Raw genomic sequence first — 16,342 nt, 5'->3', positions numbered from 1 at the left:
GCATAATGGGTCTTAGAGAACATTTTAAAGGCTCTCAGTCCCTTTAAATACTTTCAAAGTAAACTCTTTGCATTTAAAAGGAGCTCACTTATGCCACTGCAGTGGCTTGCAAAGGTATTCACATTTTAAAGAGACCACATGGAAGATGGGAGCACTTCCTTTGAGAGATCATTGAACTGGACTCCCCTGGTTCAATCTTTTTGAAACTTGTTTGGGGGGGAGGGAGTTGAGGAGAGGCACCAACAGCCATGCTGCAAATCTGGTGCCTCTATCTCACCCCACCCCCCGAGACTCCTAGATTGAGTCATTATAGAATATAGGGATCATTGACTATAATAATCCGTATAGGCTATAAACGGAGCTGGATCCCCCCCACCCCCGCATTCCTGAATATTACCAAAGCTGAATAACCTACCGGTATTGGAATTTGGGAATATCAGGAAATGCCACTATTTTTCAGGTTCAATATACCTGAACCCAAAAAAACCCCAGGGATTTCCCCCCCTTACTCCTAATCTTGAGTGGAATAGCAGCCAGTTGGTGGCAGCCTGAAGACTAATGGTGCACAGAGACACATGGGAGAACATAGTCCTTAGAAGATATGCAGATATGAAACAGTGAATAGCTTAAAAGTTCATAACCAGCACACTGAACTAAACTGGATAGCAACCAATGTCACTATTTTAAAATGTGCAAGACAACATTCCCACTGACTTGCCCCTAACAATAATCGGGCTGCTGCATCCAACCAGCTGCTGTTTCCATGTCATCTTCAAAGGCAGCCCCAACACAGAGTAATAGAATATGTGTAATTCACCACAAGGTTACAAACATGGATCAGCATGGCCAGATCTGTTGAGTCTAAGAAAAGAGAGTTGGCAAACCAAGTGCATTCTTAGCCACTATACAAATTCCTAATGTAGAATTTGGAATATCATGTATAGTTCTTGTTGCTGCATCTGGAGGATTTGAAGAGCTGGAAAATACAGCAAAAGGCAATCAAAATGATCACTGTATTGGACCCTCTGCCCTTTAAGGGCATCTGAAGGTTTTTGGAGGAACAAAAAAAGCTGACCAAGGGATGACAAGATATCTACAAAATTATGCACTGTATAAACTTTTCCTCTGATAAACTTTTCCTCTTCTTCTAAAGTTCTTGAACTCTGTGCTATCCCATGAATTTCATCAGCAACAGATTCCAGAGAAATAAACTGTATTAAACCCACTGCCATGAGACGTGACTGTCTTAGATTAATTTAAAAGGGGGCTTGGGCAGATTTAGTGGAGAATAGGTCTATCTTTGGTTATTAGGCATCACAGTGATTGGGGATTCTACAGTCAGAGGCAAAATGTCTATCAAGTGTCTATGGGGTTACGTTATTATATTTTACAATGAAGCCACCTTGAACAAGCTGCATGGAGATGCAGCATAGAAACAATACATAAATAAAAATAAATGTTACTGGGGTTCACATTCCTGCCTTTGTGTACCTTGCTAAGCAAACTTGGTAAAATCACCCATTTCTCAGCCTAACTGATCTCCCAAGGATGCTGTATACATAAGATATAATCACCTCATGCACAAAGTCCTAAACTTACTGAAAGAAGAGCGGGATACAAATGGTAGAAGCAAAGCTTTTGCTATTGGGCACTTGATTATCCAGAACTGGCACTGCCTAGAAGCTAAACCTCCTCTCCTCAGCCACCGTATCTGAGTCCTTGAGCATGCACCAGCCAGTCTGATACCTTTGGCTGCTCTAAGGCTCCAAATACCTATCATTGCCAGCTGAAATCCTCGAATGCTTCCTTTCCTCAAGCCTGCCTTAAGGTACTGGGAGCCAAGTGTGATAAGAGGGCTCCTGGGAAGCTGACCTGCTTATGCCATGGCTGACAGGGGGAGAAGTCAGCAAGGCATGAGGAATTTTGCCATGGCATTTCCAAGGAGGTGGGGTTTGGTTGCTGCAGATTCTTCTGGATACTGTGCAGATGGTGGTCACTGCCATGTGGAGTAGTCAAAGGGCTGGCTGCTTGGATAAAGACCTCAATGTAAGCGTTTACAAAGATTGAACTTTCTCAGCCTATTCAGCCTGCCTTAATACAAGACCAGCTCCATCATATGTAGAGTTGATGAAGAGGACTGGATTTGCACATATGCTTTGTATTCCTTGCTCAATCCATTTTGTTCCGATTATACATGTGGCCTTTTTCCTTTTAATAATTCTTTTACTATTTTAATTTTGGTAGTTATTCTCTGTATTATTTAGACCTCCACCATTCAACTACTGTACTAAAAATGGGAACTGGGGAAGAGAGGCTGTTGTTAGTAGATGACTAATGTGGTAAGCTGTCATTCTAACAGAGTTGCTGGGTAGCAGTAAACTGGTGGGGAGCCTTTTATCAACAACACTGAAAGGAAGCTGAGAGTACTCAGCTTTGAAAGGAAGCTGGACTCTTGGCAAGTAACTCCAAAACTGACCAGATGATAGCTGTGTAAAATCATAGCTAGGAGCCCCACAATCCCCTGTTGGCTGAACCTAAAACATCCTGACATGTCATTCTCCAGCTGCTGCTTGAAGACTGCAAGTGAGGAGCTCACCACCTTCCTCAGCAGTTGATTCTCCTATTGAACTACTCTAGAAATATCCAGCCAGTATCTTTCTGGCCATCATTTATACCCATTATCATGCCTTCCCCTAGGTGACAGAATGTTCCCAAAGCCCTCAGCCTTTACTTGTAGGCCTTTGTCTCCAAGCCTTGGTCATCTCTGATCAGTGTACAGAAGGAAAAATGTGCCAGGAGAGTGGTGTGTAACTGTGAAGAATTGCAATGGCTACTTGGGGCCTAGATACCTCAGAGGAACAAAATGGAGCAGGGCTCATGGGTCAGGTTTAAAAAAAATAACAACCCCCCCCCCCCGCTCACTGTCCCACTCTAAAATGTCTGCTGTTCATATCCCTAGAAATGCTCTAGCAAACAAAGACTTGTAGTGCCACCTCCAACAAATCTGTATTACTGTATTATTTTTGTTTCAAATATATATCTCAAATGCTATATATTTACCTTGAGCATCAAAAGATAAATTCTTGGAAGAATTGCCTTCAAAGAGTGATGAGTTCTGAAGGTGAAGTATCAGTGACTGAAAAAAATCTTCCTTTGGTGAACGACACATATTTGTCTCTACTTTACCCCTGCAGTTTATATAATTTACTTCAATAGTATTGGCAGGATTGAAGCTTCTCTTTTGGAAACACTTTAAGGCGTTATCCCAGATATTTTGTTTATTGATATTTAATGTGATTGGTTTAGTATTAATCTGTAATCTCAATTCCCTTAGAAGATTGGAGGCTTCTCTTTTTTGCATTCCAAGTTGCCTAAAACAATATAAAATTAGTTCTTTGATTAGTGCCGCAACTATTTTGAACACATGAAGCAAGCATTCTGAATCTGAATATTCATTTCTGTGTTTGAAGAAATCTGTGTTCAGGGAGTAGTCATCAGCTCAGTAAACTTTTACATTTACATTACATTACATGTCAAATAAAGTTGTAGTTTAAATATTAAATCTCTCAGTATGTATAAAGAAAGCTGATGGTAACTTTATGTCTATGGTCTGTGAAAAACATTTAGTACCATGAGATATCACAAGGCAGGAAAAAATGCATCATAATACAAATGATGACTAAGGATCTAAATCTAAAGAATAAAGGAATTAAGCTTTGAACCCAGGTTCATTCCCACCCCCTCTCTTAGGATGGAAATCTGCTTTAGGAATAAGGTGAAGAGTTTAGTGTAGTGCCAACTTTGTGTAGTGGTGAATTGGATGTGAGTCACCTCTCCTCCATATGAAGCCAGTTGGGTGACCTTGGGCTACTCACAACTAGAGCTATTTTCACAGAGAAGTTCTGACAGAGCTCTCTTGGCCTCAACTACCTTCCAGGGTGTCTGTTATGGAGAAAGGAAGGGAAGGTGATTGTAAACCATTTTGAGACTCCTATAGTTAGTGAAAAGCAGAGTATAAAAAAAACAACACTTCTGTATGATAAGATAAGATATGGAGCCAAATGTTCATGGCAAAAAAACCAAAACAAAACACTGAGCTAATATAAGCTCAAACAGCTTTCTGGATTCCTACCATGCCCTTTGCCTGCCATTTAACCCAAATCATTCATTTTTAAAAAAATACTTTATGGAATGCTTGCTATTTACTTACATTTTTCCTAATGACAGATTCCTTACTGAAGGACCAATTAAAGAAGTTGGGGACATCAATCTGTTAGACGAAGGAAGATCCAGCGGAGAACAATGAGTCAAACCACTGTGGCACATTCTCTTTGGAGACCTGAATGAAATAAGGTTTGAGATTTGTACAAATGAGCAGATCTACCTGGTTGATCCTGGTTACTGGCCATTTCTCACCATTAATCATTCACTTACTCTGATCCCAGTAACATATACTATTATTTTTTGTTTGTTCCTGCAGTTTACAATATGTAGAAGAGAAGAGAGGATAATTGGTCTTTAAAATTCATCTTAGCAAAATAACATTAAGTTTCTAAGAGGCTGCTTCTGAGACACAGCAAACTTTAAAAAAATATAAGATATTCATCATCTAAAAAATGTATACTGATAATGTCTTAAGGCATGCTTTGGATTTGGGAAAAAATTAAGAGAAATATTGTGCACACTAGCTTTTGAAATACCAAATGATTTTTTAACGTATGCCAAATATTCATAAAAATATAATTATTGATTCCTTTAATACTGCTAACATTTATTTATTTATATATACTGTGATTTATGGACTGCCACTCTCAGCCAGGCTGGTTCACATTAACAATAAATTCCCCAATTTAACCCCCCCCCCCCCATAATCCTTATCCAACCCTCCGTCCCTGAACTCTTTGCTCTCAGACTTGCCTCAGTGCCTGGAGCCAGCAGCAGGTAAGGGCAATGGGTCGTGGTGGAGGGCCTGCTAACGAGCTCTCGGCTTGCTAGTGAGGGCCTCCCGGCCTGCTGACTGCCTGCTAAAGAGCTCCATCCTGGGCCTGCTAATGAGCTGCCCAGCCCCCGCTCCACTTGATCCGGCTGCAAGGGGAGGGGACCCTTTCAAGGCCCGTTCTTAGGAACGGGCTTTGAAGCTAGTACAACAATAAAATTTAACTAAGACAGTGGCCGACTGCCATAACAGAAGTTTCTTTGGCAGCTACTGGACTCCATTTTGAATAAAGAAGAAGCGTGGAGATGCTTTAAAGAGCAACGTGCACAAAGTTCACCCTCTAGCTTTTATTTATATTTATTAAAAGATTTCTCTCATCTCTCCTTTATTCAAGGTGGCAAATAAAAAAAATCAACCTCTACAACACAAGAACATAAACTAAAAGTTTGGCTACAATTCTGAAAGACAATTAATCTAATAGTGAACAAAATACCCTGATGCCTGAGAAACTCTCTGGGGAAAAAACACTGTCTAGAATTCCTTTTTGAAAGACAGCTGCATATACGGTTTCCAAATCTTCCCAACATGTCCGTACCACAAAACTGGAACTGCAGATGAATACAGACGCTGAGGAGATTAAAAGTAACTAAAGAGACTTGACTGGCTAGAGTTACTAGATGATTCATGAACAAGCTTCAAACCATTTTATTTCTAGGAACCCAACTATTATTTACCTATATGTTCCCTAATAGTTGCAAAAGAATAAAGCCACATGCCTGACTAGGAAGCCAAGGTGGGATCCAGGAGACTGTCTTGGGTATTTTGGCGATGGTTCTTCAAGCAAACTATCTCCAATGTCTGTTTTTTCTGACATAGTCAAAGAACGTTTTCGCCATTTCTGGCAGCTACCTGTAAAATGAAATAAAAGCGTCATGTACTTTTTCCGTAAGTAGAAAGAGGAGATACACAGTACAGAATAGGAAAAGTGGAGGCAAAATCACTTTGTAAAATATTCAGAAAATCAATAGATATAAACAGAAAAAAGACAATTCAGTAACAATATCCAGATATGCATAAAGCTACACACAATCATAAATGTTATCTGTTTAAAACAAAGGAGTGAGAAACCTCAACATGCGCCCCAAAATCCTCAGTAAAGGAAACACTATTTCATAAATGAAATACATACACTTATAGCAGATACAATCATGTGTGCTGAGAAGAAGAGAAAAAGGGTAAACAGCCAGAAGACCAGGCCTATTAGTCATTTCTACTTAGGCCTGTCTTAAGGGCATTCATGTTCCAGCTCAATCTATTTAACCTACGCTAGATGTCACATCACTTTTAATACTACCATTACTTTAGAAGAGGCTTGTATTATTAAAGGTTCTCTGGATTCGCACACAGCCCCATGACCATCAACGCATTTACTTTTGGACCTATACAGCAGGGGTAGTCAACCTGTGGTCCTCCAGATGTTCATGGACTACAATTCCATGGGCTCATGGGAATTGTAGTTCATGAACATCTGGAGGACTACAGGTTGACTACCCCTGCTATATGGTATTATTTTTAACACAATTTCTTTTGTTTCAACAAACAATCGTATCTGCTATATGCATGTATTGATTTATGAAATAGTGTTTTATTTCCTGAGGATTTTGGGATGCATGTTGTGGTTTCCCACTTTTTAAACAGACAATGTTTATGATTGTATTTAGCTTTATGAATACCTGGATATTGTAACCAAATTGCCTTCTTTTGGTATATATCTAATACACCCATCAATTTTCTGAATATTATTCCTGGCGCTTATATTGATACAAAGTGACTTTGCCTCCACTTTACCTGTCAAGTATTTGTCCAACAATCTTTCTATGTATTTCAATTAATCCAAGCATATGGGACAATAAATTAATGTTTCATACCATTTGATGCAGCAAGGATGCTTCTACATTCCAAGCATTCCCAGTTTTGCTCCCATGTTGTTAATGAAGAACATGCCAAATGGGTTCCACTGGAGCCACAACACTGACAGCGTTTTATTTCCCATTTACTGAAAATAGATTGACATTAAAATGGTTAACCATAGCAAAACTAACTCACTATATCGCCTTAATGATATAAAGTTGCTTAGAAATTAGTATAGTGCAGTTTACACTCCCCTTTTGCAAGTGTAAGAGCTTTGTTCACACAATGTGCTTGGAACAAAACTCACAAACAGTAAGTGTAAACTGAACTCAACTAACAGGAGTTTGCCCTGACCTGTACACTCTAGTCCAATCTTGTCAGCTCTTGGAAGCTAAGCAGAGTAAGGTTAGTTAGTACTTGGATAGGAAACTCACTGAGGAAGTCTAGGGTTGGTATTCAGAGGCAGGCAATGTTAAATTGCCTCTGAAAACCTCTATAGGGTCACCATAAGTGAACCACAACTTGATGGGGGGGGGAGGAAAAAGAGAGAAAGGGGGATTTTCCCTTTTTTGTGTAGAAAAATGGATCGTAGGGACGGAAACTCCCTGCCATGAGACTCCTATTTTAGAAATGATACTTTTATGATTAGTATACCTTAAAAGCAGAATTAATGCGAGAAAATTCATATTGCACTCAATTGGTACTATTTTTCAGCAATAAATACCTAATGTTTTATCCCCCTTGCATTTTAGCCTTGTATTCAAAGATTAACATCCATAGCTGCAACAGCACTTAATATCGCAAATGCCAATTAAAGTGCTGTACAAAATGATGCAACACCCATGCATCATTTTGTACAGCACTTTAATAGGTATTTGCGATATTAAGTGCTGTTGCAGGTATAGAATCATAGAATCATAGAGTTGGAAGGGGCCATACAGGCCAACCCCTTGCTCAACACAGGATCAGCCCTAAGCATCCTAAACCATCCAAGAAAAATGTGTATCCAACCTTTGCTTGAAGACTGCCAGTGAGGGGGAGCTCACCACCTCCTTAGGCAGCCTATTCCACTGCTGAACTTCTCTGACTGTGAAAATTTTTTCCCTGATACCTAGCCTGTATTGTTGTACTTGAAGTTTAAACCCATTACTGCATGTCCTCTCCTCTGCAGCCAACAGAAACAGCATCCTGCCCTCCTCCAAGTGACAACCTTTCAAATACTTAAAGAGGGCTATCATGTCCCCTTTCAACCTCCTTTTCTCCAGGCTGAACATTCCCAAGTCCCTCAACCTATCTTCATAGGGCTTGGTCTCTTGGCCCCAGATCATCTTAGTCGCTCTCCTCTGTACCCTTTCAATTTTATCTACATCCTTCTTGAAGTGAGGCCTCCAGAAGTGCACACAGTACTCCAGGTGTGGTCTGACCAGTGCCGTATACAATGGGACTATGATATCTTGTCATTTTGATGTGATGGCCCTGTTGATACAGCCCAAAATGGCATTCATCTTTTTTACCGCTGCATCACACTGCCTGCTCATGTTTAGTTTACAATCCACAAGTACCCCAAGGTCTCGTTCACACACAGTGTTACCTAGAAGCGTATCCCCCATCCAGTAGGCATGCTTTTCATTTTTCTGACCCAGATGCAGAACTTTACACTTATCTTTATTAAATTGCATCATGTTCTCATTTGCCCATTTTTCCATTGTGTTCAGATCTCGTTGAACTCTGTCTCTATCTTCCAGAGTATTTGCCAGTTCTCCCAATTTGGTGTCATCTGCAAACTTGATGAGTAGTCCCTCCACCCCCTCATCCAGATCATTAATAAATACGTTAAAAAGTACCGGGCTGAGCACCGAGCCCTGAGGTACCCCGCTACTCACCTCTCTCCAGTCTGATGAAACACCATTGACAACAACTCTTTGAGTCCAGTTCTCTAACCAATTCCCTATCCACCTGACTATCTGAAAATCCAGATTGCAATCCTTCAACTTATCCATCAGAACATCATGGGGAACCTTGTCAAAAGCTTTACTAAAATCCAAGTAAATGACATCAACCGAATTTCCACGATCCAGCAAACCTGTTACTTGGTCAAAAAAGGAAACCAGGTTGGTCTGGCAAGACCTATTGGAGACAAATCCATGCTGACTTCCTTGGATCACCAAATTGTCCTCCAGATGTTTGCAGATCGCTCCCTTTTATATCTGCTCCATTATCTTCCCCACAACAGAGGTCAGACTCACTGGTCTGTAGTTCCCTGGGTCATCCTTCCTCCATTTTTTGAAGATCGGAATAACGTTTGCTCTCTTCCAGTCCTCCGGGACATCTCCAGTCCTTAAAGAGGTCCCGAAGATAATGGACAAGGGCTGTTCAAGTTCTCTGGAAAGTTCTTTGAGCACTCTCGGGTGCATTTCATCCGGCCCAGGGGATTTGAACTCATCCAGTGCAGCTAAATGCCTCTCGACAACCTCTCTATCCATGTTAACCTGCCACCCAGACACTATCCTTTGGCTACTGCTATCTCTAGATGTGCCTAAACCCTTTGACCTGTGGGAAAAAACAGATGTAAAATAGGCACTAAGCCTTTCTGCTTTCTCTGCATCTTTCTCTGCACCGTTAGAGTTTGTCCATCCGCACCCAACAGTGGGCCTATTGCCTCCTTTACTTTACGTTTGCTCCTCACATAACTGAAAAATCTTTTCTTGTTACAATGGGCTTCCCTGGCCAATCTTAGCTCACTCTCAGCTATGGACGTTAGGGAAAGTGATCCGCTATGCTACCGAAGCTCTGACTTCACATACAACTGAGTTGTCTGGGCATCACGTTGAACTATGGTTTACACACAGTACTAGGCACATTACACGTTCAAGAAGTATATATAAAAATACCTATCAGGCTCATTGTAATCTCTTCCATTTTTACACATGCATCTTTTGATATCACAGCGCTGGTAACACTGAAGAAGGTCCTGGTATGCATTCTCTTCCAGTTCCCAGGAGGCATCTCTAGAAACACACAAACTTCTTTTTAAAAAAATAAACTTTCCCAGTTTGCCCATTCTTGTTAAAATAAGCTGAGCAAGATCAGTTCTTGACAACTTGCAATTCAGATCTTCCAACTAACAACTTAAATTGGCAGAAGCATTCCTACTTGTGGTTAATGCAAATCATAGTTTGTAGATCAAATGGCCACCTTATGAATCTCTATTTGCTCCACTCCAGAAGAAGATTTTCTTCCCTTCCCTTTCCTTGGCCATGTTTTCATATTATATCTGTGCAAACCATACATGATTATTGCTCTCTTTGCCTGCCTGCTTGTAATAATTATCTATAAAGAGAAAATATTAGTCTTATGTCTCAAAGGATTTAATCAGATCTATGTTCCTTAGTTTTAGAATGCATTTAGATCTTGTTTTCAAGGGTGGAATCAACTGGGCTCTGTATCTTCATCCCTCATCAATTGAACTTCTATAAAGATTTACACGGAACTTAGAATACATATTTGATAAAATTTAGCAAGCTATTTTCATCTTGCCTTAATATTATAGAAAATGTAAATAACAAAATGCCAGTGGGAGGAAAGACAGTTTATTACTTTCAGATAATATTCTAGACATTATTATTTTGACAAGTACTTACTTTTCTGGAATATGAATACCCATTCTAAACATTTCACTCTGAAATTTCTCTTTATTGTTGCATACTGGGCAACGAAAGAAAAACACTCCTGCACTCAGAGCTTGACGCTGGATAAAGAGGGAGAGAGAATGGTGATTAATACAGCAGCTGTCTACTAAAGAGAGGACAGTTACTGCATACCTTTGAAGATAGCTATTAGCAGCTACACTTGCAATTTCTTCTATTACTAGTAAATAAGCCCGCTGCAGTCAGAATTCAACGGGTGCTAGTGGGGCCCTGGGAGTTGGCGGGCCCGATACGGACGTGGTGCGGCTCAACTCCCCCCCGCAGCGCAGGCTATCTGGGGACATGGAGTGTGTTTGGCGGCGGCGGCAGTGCGAGGAGAGACCTTGCGTGGTGGCGGCGAGGCAAGTTATGGCGGCGGGTGGGCGGCTGCGGGCGAGGAGGAAGGGGGGCAGATCGGGAGGTGCAACGGCAAGGGACCAATTGCGACCCGCACTGCGTGTGGCTCGCAATTGGTCCCTTGCGGCTGGACTGACAATAGGAGGGCCCAATCGGAGGGACAATTGGAGGGCCCGATTGTCAGTCCTGGGGAAGGGACCTATGGGCACCCTTCCTCATCATGGACAGGGCCCACCTTTGGCGCCCTTAATGAATTAATTTATCCGCTCTGCTAGGAGCGGTTAAAGATTAAGCTGGCAAAATTATACAAGGACTGCTACACCCCTTCAGGTATACACACAAATGCTACATTGTAGGCCTTTCTAGGAAATTAACTTCTCAATCTGCATCAGTCCATACTGCAAGTAGCCATGGCCAATCAAGAAACAATGCTGTGCTGAATAAAATGAGAACAAAACCAAAGATTGTGTAACTGTAACTAATGTTCTTCAAATGGTCATCTGTGCAGTTACATATATGGGATCTCAAACATATACATGCATAGCCTCCTAACCTTTGAGAGAGTTCTCTGCCCACAATAGCTGCTCATCATGCACACCTACAGTAGGCAGAATCACACTCACCCATCAGTTCTTCTTAACTAGAATATACAACTGTGGTAGGGAAGGCTGTGACTGCACAGATGACCAGCTGAAGAACATGTTACAGGTTTTACTTCTGTTTTACTTCTTTGAGGTCTCTACGAACCACACAGATGGGATTGATTAGCAAGTTTAAAACCTCAGGTAAAGTTGTGCTATGCAACTTTTTTTGCAACATAACAAAGCACAAGCTATTGTGCAACCAATTTATGATAATGTTTGAAACAAACACTGTACCTCTCCTTGCTCTAGCATCCATTGGATAATATCTTATGAATGGTTAAGAACGTGCCCACATGGCCACCTTTACAAAGATCTTCAAAATAGGCTCATTATGATGCACACTGGTGGATCCAAACCTTTGTATATGCTACAAAAAGCATCCACTAAACATAGTTTCTTGGCTGATAGCGTCTGTGCATTATTCAACACCTTCCACACCTAATCTGGCCAAGAAAGCTGCTTCTTCATGCTGTTGGATGCAATTCAGTCATACCTGGGTCCGGTATCTTTCCTTCTCCTGAGATCACTATTTCTCAGAAGCAGCAGATACAACCCCTTGCTATATTTAGTAGAGTCAGATACCACACCCATCTTGGCCAGAACAGTGCCTTATTTTATGAAGCATTTTTAACATCATAGGCAGAGGTGGGAACACATAAAACTTCTCTGGTTCCTGACTGCTCACTTATTAATCCTTCTGGAAGACTTCCAAGAATTATTTGGACCTCTCTGCCCTGTACTGGATCTGAAATTTGGGGTATCACTGAAGTATCAGTGGATGCAGGTTGCCCTCCAGTTTGCTTTATTTTACTTTTTGTGATCACTTGCTAACATTTAGCAGCCCTTGACTTCTGCACCTGTATCATAAAGCTCAGCCGATTTCTCTTGCGCAAGAGCTGTTTCTGCTGATTAGACTAGGGTTATGTGGGTTTGAACTGCTTGATACCAATGCCATGGAATCTGATGTTGTCAGTGCACTGTTGGGATGCAGTCATTTGAGCTTTCTCCCACAACACAGTCTTTAGTTATCACGATTACATCTAGCTTGTTTTATACACTTAAGGCAATGCTGGTAGAAGTCCATTTGATGCTCCTCCCCCACCCAAACATAAGACAATGTCCATCTATGGATGGGACTTTCCCCTTGCAGGCCGAACAATTCTTAAATGTTGTAAACAGTGCCATAGGCATGCAATATATGCAGTTCACAATTAAGTAATTTTTTTCTTTGGCCCTTTCTTTTGTAACATTTAAATAGATAGCTCAAAGACACTGAGAAAGAGGGGCAGCTGCTGCTGTGGCGGTTAGGGAACAACTGATAGGTGAACATGGCTCTGCCTTCCCAGGTACACATGATGAACAGGCATTATGGGTAAGGAGGAACAGCCATTATGGGTAAGGAGGCTTCCATTCTTATAGATTATAGATTCCAAGGGTCTGCACACAGACACTTGAGATTCCTGTGAAGGTTCAAGGAGGTGGCAGGTTACAGTGGATGAACGATAGGGTTGTGAGTGTCCTGCAAAATGCAGGGGGTTGGACAAGATGACCCAGGAGGTCCCTTGCTACTCTATTATTCTATGATTCTATGTATGTGATGCACAGAGGACATGAAGAACAACTTTTAGTTATGGACATACCTAGAAAGCAGATTGGCTATGGCCTACAACACTGGTGCCAAGCATGCAGTCCAGGGGCCAGAGCTAAACCATGCATGGCTCATATCTGGCCTGCAAGCAAATGAGGGGAAACTCCAAATGTAGACCAGAAGGGCCTATACTAGGGTATTACATCTTCTGCTGAGATCCCTCCCCATAGACTTCTCCCAGATTTCCTGGGATTGCCCATTCCAGAGTTGGTAAAGGTTCATGAATTTTAATTTGCTTCAATGGCAAATAGTACAGAATCTGCTACCATTTTTTAATTCTACTCCATTATTTTACAAGCCAAATACAAAGTGTGTAAAACACAAAGTGGCCTACCTGTAAACAGTCTCTATGAAACCAGGCATTTTTACAGCATGGAGTTGTCAAAATGATGTATGACGGTGAATGTTCAACCACCTCCAAACATATTGTACATTGTGAAGATCCTTTAGAGTTTGAGGAAGGTTTTTGAACAGGTCGATGTTTCCAACAATACGATCTTAAAAAGAGAGCCAGAGATCCATTTAGTCTTATAATATTTATTCTTACCATGACAAAGTTTGTACTCCATATTAAAACTAAAGAATAACACTTCCTACAATTACATTAATATTTGATGTGGAAAAGATATTTTCCAGGAAGATTTCAAAATCTACTGGTTATTGCATCTCAGGGTTTGCTAGTTTTAAAAAGCGATTGTTCCCTCAAACAAGGGAAAATATTTCAAAGCAAGTTTTCATGGGCCAGAGTCCATTTTGTTAAATGTTTAAAGCAACCGCTCTAGAAAGGAGGTATGTGTAGCACAAATACAGAATGCAAAACCCAAGTATTTTTGTTTATGGAGTGAAGACAGAAGGACAAGAAATACAACAGATAATGGTTGGTGTGTAACATGCCATGCAGAACATAAAATTCCATCAAATCTTGCTGAAATGGACTAATTGTTGCCCTTCTGAAATGGGCAGCTTCCCTTAGCTTCAATAATATGTATATGTACAGTATATAAACTTGATAGTCAGAAAACGTTGATGTCTCCTGTTAGATCCTCAGCTTTTCAGCAAATTTATAATTTAATTCATCCAATACAAAGGTAAAAGAATTACTACAACTTACGGAAAATTTTCCCTGAATTGGAAAATGCATTTTCTTTCTACTCCACAAGGGAAGTGGTAGCTTCGCTTGCATCTGGATGCCACGCAACCAATTGAAGCACCTTTTTTCTTGCAGATATTACACTTCTAAAAAGACAGATGTTAGATTGACGTTAGTTGACCAGATTAACATTAGTTCAGTGTAAATTACAAAACATTGTGACACATCTTGTTTTAAAGGAATGATTTACAGTAAAAAGTCCTATCTTACAATGGCCCCAACCCAGTTTCTTGAAAGGTTTGGTGAGCCCAAAAGGAAGAACTGGCAGGCACTATGGTGCATATGCACAGCATATTGGAGAACCCTGTTCTAGAGCTTATACGAATTATATAACTAGATGTTTCTGAAACAGTACCTTCATTTTGAAAAAGCAAAACATCCTGGATACAAATGTCTTTAAAGTGAAAAATGATCATCCAGTTACAGGATACCTCAAAGCAGAAGGGTTTTTCCCATATCTTGTATCAGGGGAAACAAGTTAGAAGCTACTAATTTCAGAAATAGTGGTAAGAACCCCATTATTTTCAAGTGAAAGAAAATCCATGGTATGTTAATTTTCTCACCATGTAATCTTTTCTACATGACCTGGTAAATGGAACTTACTTCTGAATTATAAACACAGTTATTCAGAAGAATACTGCCTACAACACTGTGGCAACACCACAGCCTTACTGAGTAGGTATGTGCCAACATTTATCTTTCCTTATATTATGTTGGCATACCTACTGTTATGTCCCTCTTACAGAGCATGTTTTAGCCTGATCCAAAGACTTGGAAGATATATTCTTACCAGTCTTACAGCTCGGTTTATTTCCTTTTGGATGTCTTCAATTAAAAATCCATAGAAACCTTCTTCTTCTTCACCCTTCTGCCAAATCCCACTTGACAGCAACTGTGACAAAAAGGAGCAAATGACTGACAATGACACTGAATGTACATTTCAAACATTATTACGCAGAAACATATTATTGGCAGCCAGATTGGAGCATGTATCACTCCCATTTTACTATCTGTCTGAGAAGGTCAAGAAAATCCCTGCTCCCACTCTCCTGGCTCTCCACTAACTATGCAAAACTGAATTATTCAAGAGTGATTTTCTAACAATTACAATTACTTGTACAAATTATTAGGGACTGGTCTATATTACTGTGCTGTAAATTAGATTCTGCTATGTAATGTGTACTGTTAATACTTGAGCTTTGCATCAGTTTTGTTTTTCAGATTTCTGGTTGGCTCTAAAATCTAAGCCCTATTTCATTGTTTAGTGAATGTTCCAACTTATTTAATGTATTAACGCTCTGTAATCCGCCTTGAGTTCCAGTGGAAAAGTAGACTATACACAACATAAATAAATAATAAAATATTAATAATTGCAAAGCCTGGCCTGCACTGTAACCCTGTTGTCTCTTGTCAGTGGGTTTCTGATTCATATCACATATGACTCTCTACCAAGAACAGAATGTGCATACTTTTCAAAATAAAATTAATGGAACAATTCTAGATAAAAATACCACTCCATTAGTTTCTATTGACAATGAGGTTTTTATTGACAATGAGTTTTCCAATTATCAGCATTTCTGATTGTAATTAGGATTTCTGATAACCCAGAATTTTGCAGGGTAAAAAGGAACTACTTACTAGACAGTAATAATGAACAGAGAGATTGAATTCCTCATATGTCCTCTTTTCCCCATATTTTTCAGGACAATCTTCAGTCCGTTGACAGAAGTCACAGGCTAAAATAGCACAAAAACTTAATTTAAAATTATTGTAGTCACTATGAAATATCAGTTAAAAAAAGATGTCTAGCAACTGCCAACAAGTTATACCATTCAAATACAGTGCAACCTAAACTGTACATAATATTTTCAATGGCGATTTAATGCACTATTAACATCATCTAGCTACAACTATTTGTAAAATCAGAGAATGTGTTGCTATTATTGCAGATTGCTGTTGGTGTACTACACAACCCAGCTTGGATTACAGTTCAGTTTCTCCACATGACTA

General features: G+C 40.1%; 1 protein-coding gene across 4 annotated transcripts in view; it reads right to left on the bottom strand.

The window, feature by feature from the left end:
• The window catches only part of G2E3 (G2/M-phase specific E3 ubiquitin protein ligase), a 37,782-nt gene that overhangs the window by 13,351 nt on the left and 8,089 nt on the right, over positions 1-16,342 (bottom strand). For all 4 annotated transcript variants that reach the window (XM_077323015.1, XM_077323016.1, XM_077323017.1 and 1 more), the window contains 10 exons: positions 15,971-16,068; positions 15,123-15,224; positions 14,294-14,418; positions 13,517-13,679; positions 10,489-10,595; positions 9,739-9,855; positions 6,865-6,992; positions 5,713-5,845; positions 4,211-4,339; positions 3,061-3,371 (listed from right to left, as the gene is read on the bottom strand). In XM_077323015.1, coding sequence (XP_077179130.1) covers positions 3,061-3,371; positions 4,211-4,339; positions 5,713-5,845; positions 6,865-6,992; positions 9,739-9,855; positions 10,489-10,595; positions 13,517-13,679; positions 14,294-14,418; positions 15,123-15,224; positions 15,971-16,068 — 1,413 coding nt within the window. The remainder of the gene's footprint in view (positions 1-3,060; positions 3,372-4,210; positions 4,340-5,712; positions 5,846-6,864; positions 6,993-9,738; positions 9,856-10,488; positions 10,596-13,516; positions 13,680-14,293; positions 14,419-15,122; positions 15,225-15,970; positions 16,069-16,342) is intronic.

The sequence above is a fragment of the Paroedura picta genome, chromosome 2, assembly GCF_049243985.1.
Source record: "Paroedura picta isolate Pp20150507F chromosome 2, Ppicta_v3.0, whole genome shotgun sequence".
In the NCBI taxonomy this organism is placed as follows: Eukaryota; Metazoa; Chordata; class Lepidosauria; order Squamata; family Gekkonidae; genus Paroedura; species Paroedura picta.
This window is presented reverse-complemented; position numbering and strand designations above follow the sequence as displayed.